The sequence below is a fragment of the Sporothrix schenckii genome (genome assembly GCF_000961545.1).
Source record: "Sporothrix schenckii 1099-18 chromosome Unknown Cont44, whole genome shotgun sequence".
In the NCBI taxonomy this organism is placed as follows: domain Eukaryota; kingdom Fungi; phylum Ascomycota; class Sordariomycetes; order Ophiostomatales; family Ophiostomataceae; genus Sporothrix; species Sporothrix schenckii.
Genome location: NW_015971145.1, coordinates 3,508,346 through 3,515,702, shown reverse-complemented (window position 1 = coordinate 3,515,702; position 7,357 = coordinate 3,508,346). Strand labels below are relative to the sequence as shown.

Below are 7,357 nucleotides of genomic sequence, written 5' to 3'. Positions count from 1 at the left end.
AATCCGCAAATCATCAACCACTCATCTGGCAGCCGTACGCCCTCGAAATATCACCACCACCGCCTTGCCCATGCCACCCCAAATACCGTCCGTCCTGCGTCAAATGGGCAATGTAAGCTCGTTTGTGAACGCGCCAGAAAGTGAGCCCAGTGTGCATGCATATGCGTGTCCGTGGACATCGAACAACAGGCATCGTGCGTGGATCCTTTTGTCCTTTGTGCTAATCTCTTCGCACCTGAGCTAATCCACACATTCATACGAGCTGAAGGCGCACAAGGTGCAACGTGGTCGTAAAGCAACGTGGTGGAGCTTTGTCTACTCTCTGAATGCCAGTCGATATTTTTTTGTTTGTTTTGGCCTTCCTGCCCAGCCGGTTCTCTGCTGTCTCTCGCTTGCTAATCCTTTTGCATCTCTCTCTCACGTGTGGCTGTGACAACATACAGTTCGTTTGCGGATATCACCTCATGACAGCATCCCTTTCAGAACATCTCGAGGCCCTTTTGTCATTTGGTTTATTGTCTGTGTTTCCTTGGTCCCTGGTGCCTCGTTCTCATCACCTGTCACAAGGGCCAAGACTCGGACCCGTCACCGTGCAACAGACGTGCCATTCTTTTCTGGCAATTTACAACAAATGCCCGAGAATCTGGCCGGCTCGCGGCAGCAACGGGTCCAAGTGCCTGGCACGCCCGACTACAACGAGGCACAGAAGCCATTGCAAGTGGTTGCGTTGTGAGCGGCATACTCACTACCTAGCCGGGTGATGGGCTATCGTGGATAGACATGCGGTAAAAGCATGCTGTTCCGTTCGTGTGTCTCTTTTTTCGTTTCTTTTTCTTTGTCGTTTCTTTTACTGCTCCCTCTCGTGCCTCGACAAATTGCACATCCCTCGTCTGTTCGCATACTCGTGTCCGTCGTGGACCGTTTTTTTACGTCCATCGTGTATCGGCCATCGTCACTTCTCCATGCGGCGCATTTTGACCCCAAGACCAGCAAAGTCAACGCCGATCACAAATCACAACGAGACTGAGTGACAGTTGTTGCGGGAAATGGCGTCCGCTCTCAGCTTGCCTCGACCGTTAACCGTCATCACAGACGACATTTGTTGACAAAAGTGGTGATGATCATCTTCAGTTCGTCTCGTGTCTCCTTTATTCCTTTATCTGTGGCTAGTCTTGGTGTCGCGTCTGCCACGCTGTTTCTTTTCTTTTTTGCTGACGTCCAGCCGTTTCCCTTGTCGCCGTCTTCTCCTCTCCTCTCATCTCACCCCCAGGATTCGACGCTGCCGTTGGAATATGAGGCGTGTGAGACAATTCCAAGGCTTCCTGTAAATGACATACGTCGTGATCCTCCCGTAATCGTACGATGTTGTTCTCCAGAACAATGCGGGGAGTCTCCATGGCGTAGACGGGGACGACACGAACGCGGAATACAGGGTCAAATCGCGGAAAAGGCCAGCATCGCATCGCCATCGAGGGAACATTGTGCCAGTAAAATTATGTGCTCCATCATAGGATGGATATCATGAGTGATTGGGCAAGATGCAGTCTATCACGCCTTAATGCACAAATGGCCAGGCGAGCATATTGTTTGTCGTCCTGCAAATCCCTACGACATATGTCGAACGTCTGCGATTCCTGTTCCTTCTATCCAGCTCATCAGCACGTCCTTGCTTACTTATGCTTATTCGTCTTTTATTCACCTAATCTCCAGACTTGTGCAGCCCATCATCTTGGTTCCCCCACCACCATCCATGCATCGACTCAGCACAAAATGCCAGGGCCCTCTGGCACTCTCCCGCATTCCCTGCCGACATCGTCTGGAGCACCCTTCTCGTTTTGTGTCCTTTGGCCCTGGTGATCGACGTGATCCTGGTTCGCGCATGCTCCTTTGTGCCTTACCAAGTGTGGCCATTTTCAATGTCCATCATCTCGAGTCAGCTTGAAACGTCACGGCTGTCCATTGCGAGAGGGTTAGTGAACGGCCACAAAAGGAAATAAACAGAGTAAAATAAAAGAAAAGAAGAGTGGGAAAATTGACGCGTCGAAAAACGGGCGCGCAATGTATCCTAAAGCGCAATGATGGTCTTGGGCGTCTACCTCGAACTAGAGGATGCAGAATACGAACGTGGCTAGAGAGTCGTGAGGACCCGTCAATCCCAAGAAAAAGGAAAAAAGAAACGTCTGCACGCGAGGCTTTTGGGCATCGCTTGGTCGTCGATCACGCCCCAAGAGATTCCCAAGCGTTGCAAGAAGCATCCACCTTCCAGACCGTTGGCCTACCATTTTCCCTTTTTGATAGTCGACTTTTAATCGACAGACGACAATGATCGACGCCTGGGTATTTCGTGAAGCGGCTGGGCGGCCGTGACCCGAGCAGCCTTTCGGCGTGCTTGTCAGTTGGTGAACCCTGGTCCAGCGCCTGTCACGGCCTCACCCCACCCTATATGAGCACCTGTGGGCCGTTTAGATGTCCCTGTGTGTGCCTGTCAGACGCCACACTGTCAAAGCGTCCAATAGCTTTCCCTCGCGGGCCGACAATTGCTGGCTAGCCTTGTCGATCTGGTTTTCCTTTTTGCTTGCCTTATTTTCTTTCTGGCTCTGGGATGGTTGTAGGTTGGTTGGCATTCGCCTCGATGTGCATCTGCGTTCTCTTGTCCAGTTTCCTGTCTCCCTGTATATTTTATTTTACTTATCGCCCTTGACTGTATGGCGGTTTTTTTTTTTTTGCGCAGAAGCTGTTTTTAATATTAATCCCCATGTCAACACGCTGTCACGTCTCAATCTCTCCAGCCCGATCCCAAAACTCGCAATTGACAATCACCAGTAGCCCTTCGACCAGACTGGAACTTCTATAATTCCAAATTCATCGATGATCACGCCTCCAAAGGGTAAGAACTGATTCAAAAACATCAAAAAGGCGAACAAATCGGGGGTGGGGGGGGGGGGGTATGATGAAGGGCGTATTGTACATGGCCATCACCAACTTGGCCCTCTCCACCCCGGCCGTTCTCCCAATGTCTCGGGACTTCTCTGGAGAGTGAACCGTCCCATTTTCTTTTTTTTTGGTTCTTGTCTTGGGTAGATCTTCCCACTTTGGCCTCTCAGACCTGTCAAACACTCGCCAACATCCGCCACTCCAAGGTTCAGCCAGAGACGTCGATCACAACCAGAGAGGAAATGTGCCGTCCCTGTCGACAAAAAAAAGTGACACGTCCTGTCGTCACCGTCCCCACGACGATCTTTTCTTCACGGTAAGAGGGGTTCACTGCTATGCAAAGGGAGGTTGCGCCCTACAGCTTGGCAGGCCTTGCATTTCTGCCTTCGTAGTCTTTTTTTGCGTGTCACTCCATACGTACTTTCTCTTTCCACTCCCACGCCCTCGTTGACGTCCTTTCCACTTCTGCTGCATCTTGTTTCTCCATCGGCATCTCCGTTTCTTGCTTCCTTCCCTACCCTGTTTTCTTCACGCCCTGTGCCGCTCCGCTTCTAGCTGTCGCACACGCTATAAATCCCCCGAGACACAACCGATGCCCCCTTTCTCACGTTCCCAGCCATCGCGGAAACTTTCCTCTCTTGCAAGTACTCTTGTCTTGTTGTATGGCCACGCTCCAAGCTGACACGCCGACACGCTGTGTGATCCTCGTGTCGATAGGCGTCGACAGGCATCGATTTGGGCAGTGGGAGCGTGGAAAGGGCTTTTCCGTGGTGAGCGTCCACGCCACAGACCGCAGCTCATCTCCGCAGTAAGGGTGTGTCTTGGAAACCGCTTCAGATGAGTAGCACAGCATACATCAGAGACGCTGTTTGTGTAAAGTAACCCGTTGCGTTTGTGTTGGGATGCGTAAATTATGCACCACCTGTGCAGTCGAGTGAATGTAAACAGAAAGATTGGAGGGTAAGATATTGGTATGGCAGCGTTTAATACTCGGTTCTTGTATGTCCTTATACGGTCGTATTTATTTATTATTATTATTTTTAAAAAAGAAGAAGAAAATACATATGCAACGAACAATACAACTGCGCGTTGAAATGTATGAAAATAAAATTCGAGAATAACATGGAAAATAAACCCTGAAAAGTGAATGTAGATGATATTAATAAATAAATGATATTATTGTGGTAACTCAAAGTAAATCCGCTCCATTACACCACCTCCTCGTCGACAAACGACAAAACAATGGAAAAGACAATGGTCGGCCGGCACAGCTTCTGCAAGTGTGCGCCCAGCACCGAACCAAACTTGGTTGTCCAGCTGCTTACGCCATCCGGGCAGTCTCTGTCCCCAGCGCTCCTCGCCTCCCACGCCCGCCGCGTGCACGCAACGCACCGGTGCAGGGCGGCCTTGTTGAGGACGCTGTCGTGGGTGTCGTGGCCATCGTCCATGTCTGGATCTGGGTCGCCGGTACCCTGTAGGGAGAGTAGTTCCTCGATGCGCCAGTCGTCGTAGAGGTCGACGAGCACGGAGAAGTCCATGCCGTTGAGGTTGGTGGAGAGCGGGGTGGTCGTCGTCGCCGCGGCCGACGTTGACGCCGACAGCGTCGGCTGCGGCCGGGGACCATGATCCAACGCCCGCTGGAAACTCCGCGCGTCTTGCCACGGCTGCGGCGCCATGTGCTGCCGTAGGAGGTGTTGTTGGGCCGGGGTGATGCCGCTGGTGTTCATAGAAGTCGGGCCAGTCGCGCCGCTGGTGCGGTCTGACGAGCCTAGGCGGATGCGTACCGGCACATGCAGGTCGGCCACAACGACTTGGAGGGACGTGGGAGCAGTCATCGTCTCCCCGGCCGGCTCGTCCTCTCGGCTGTCGCCTTCGTCTTGGCCGTCCTCCTCGTCTTGTGACAGGTCCACGCCGGCCGCCCAGGAAATGGTGTCCGGATGGCCACGGTCGATCCAGGTGGCGTCGAGGGCGACTGTCTTCACGGGCAGGCGCATATGGCGCAGCTGGCTTGCCCAGTAGCCGTAGGGGACGGAGGCGAGGGTTGCAATGGTGTCGGCGTCGGTGGCCGGCGGTGAAGACGATGTATGGCGTCCGTTGTCGTACTTTGACATCCGTGTTCGAATGTTGGAGCTCGTCCCAGCCAGAGGATAGCCATGCGCGGCTTGATGGTGATGGCGATGATGGTGATGGTGATGTTGCTGCTGCACAGGGTCCCGAGCCAACGTCCACGGTCCGCCGCCGCCAAAACCGCCACTGGCGTGGTCGCGGGTGGCCTCGACGCCCAGCCACGGGTAGTACAACACGTCCCGGCCAGAACGTAGCCGGCTGGGCGACGTGACGCACCGCACCAGGGGCGACGGAGGGCGGTCATCGCCTGTTGTCGCGGCCGTTGAAGATGCACGGTATCTGAACGTGTCGCCTCCAAAGGATGCCTCGACGACCTGTCGCGCCTCGACGCAGACATAAAACAGGTCCGATTGCCAGAGCATCTCAATCGTGTGCACGTGGCTGGCGGGACGGAACACACGGCGTATGCTGCGGTACGTTGTCGAGGCGAGATCTTCGCGGAGCAACACACGGAACGGCAACGCCTGCTCCCAGATCATGACGCGTATCTCGTGTGGTAGGCGCGAGAAGCAGTGAAATTCGGCAAGGGCGGCCGGCACGCCTGCCACGATTTGGTCGCCCGCTATTACCATTGACGCCGGTGGCGGGGATGGAAGGAGCTGCCGGTCTAGCTGGGCAGGCGGTCGTGTACTTGTTTGCGCTTTCCGTTTCTGTGCGTGCTGCAGCGATTGCCTCTCGACTGTCGCGTTGAAGGCATGAAGGAGTGCATCGCGAAGACGCGGCGGCAGCGGTTCGGCCGCATCGCTCATGATGAGGTCGCGAAAGACTCGCTGGGGCGACATCCTATACCGGCGGTAGGGTGGTGTCGTCGGCGCCTCCAATTTTGCCTCCTGTTTCGACGTCGACGTCACCCGTCGTCGACATTCACAGCACCGGCTCCGGTCTACCCCGTCGCGACACACCGACTGTCGCGTCTCTCGGACAAAGCGAATGTCCGCGGCAGGCTCACCATTGTCGCGCCGGAATGGTCGCAACACAGACCGGGGTAGGGGTGCCGGGGTCGGCCGGCGGCTATAGCTGTGGCCATACCCGTGGCCGTAGCCGTGGCCGTGGCCGTGGCCGTGGCCGTGGCTGTGTCTGCTGTTGCTGCCGCTGCTGCCGCTGCTGCCGCTGCTGCTGTTGCTGCTGCCGCTGCCGCTGTTACCGTTGTTGCCGGCATGGTGTTCGGGGTTCCAAAACAGACTGGCGGCCGGGAGCGGCAGGGAATGCGTGCGGTCGTCAAACAAAAACTCGCGACGGGAGCCATTGGCGCGGCGGAAGGCAAGCGGTGTGCGGGCGGGAAGGGAGCTGTCGACGGTGATGGGCGAGTCGTTGTAGGCCATGGCATGACAACGAAGCGGCAATGGACCCAAGGAACGGGGAAAGTGGGTACGGACAGCCGTGTAAGTGAGTTTAGCTCATGCAGAGGGAGCGCTCAAAGTGTAAGAAGGTCGCGATAAAGAAAAGGTATTTGCGCGATGGGTGTCGAGAAAACATAAAGGCGAGAAAGAGTAGAATGTGTATTGGCTGAGAAACTGTGTACGAAGCGGTAATCAGGTTGTCCGGATTGAATGGAAAAACGTGCACGACTAGAGAATGCCCTTTTGCGCTGGTCGTCACTGCTTTGACCATTGGCGTCGGACCTGTCTCGTGGGCTGTGTGGTGAACCTGTTGACCAATATATAGACAGCGTCGACGGCGTCTTTGGGGTAGAGAGCGTGAGGACGACGGCGACGAGGAGAGACGAGACACGGATGCAGAAGACAGACTAGCGTTCTGATGGACGAATGTGACGAGGGTCGTGAAGCAGCCAGAAGCCGCGCCCCGGAGTCATATCCAACGGAAACAACAAAGAAAGCTTGTATGCAAGGAAGAGGGGCCGCTGACAACGCAAGGGCGACGGCGGGTGCGTGAGCAACAGACGATAAATGGGCCGGAAGAGGAACAAAGGAAGATGCAGAGAAGTCGGTTGGAAACAAAAGATCGATCAGTACATTGTCGACACGAAACGACAAGAGGAAAAGAAATAAAAGGTGTGGTGAAGCAACAAAACACGTCGACGTTTCGACAGGTCCTCGTAGATTTGTCTTTTCCTCTTCCTGTTCTATTGACTCGGCAGCTTGGAATGAATGTCTGCCGCGCTGTTGATTGTCACCAACAGTCAGGACCCGCTCGCAGGAAACGAACCAGATAAATCGTATTGTCGATGGCCCATCAGATAGCCTGGTTGTTAGGTCCAACAGACAAGCTTTCCTTTTAGGCGATGCGGAAGGGAATCAGAGAAGCAGAAAATCAGTGAAGCAGAGAAGCAGAGAAA

At 54.5% G+C, this 7,357-nt stretch overlaps 1 protein-coding gene across 1 annotated transcript; it reads right to left on the bottom strand.

Annotated features, from left to right (window-relative positions):
• Nucleotides 1-4,142: 4,142 nt before the first annotated feature.
• SPSK_08688 (uncharacterized protein) lies at nucleotides 4,143-6,383 on the bottom strand (the record flags this gene model as incomplete). Its single annotated transcript, XM_016735277.1, has 1 exon — nucleotides 4,143-6,383. The coding sequence occupies one exon, from the start codon at nucleotides 6,381-6,383 to the stop codon at nucleotides 4,143-4,145; it is 2,241 nt and encodes a 746-aa protein (XP_016587887.1).
• Between the last annotated feature and the right edge of the window lie 974 nt (nucleotides 6,384-7,357).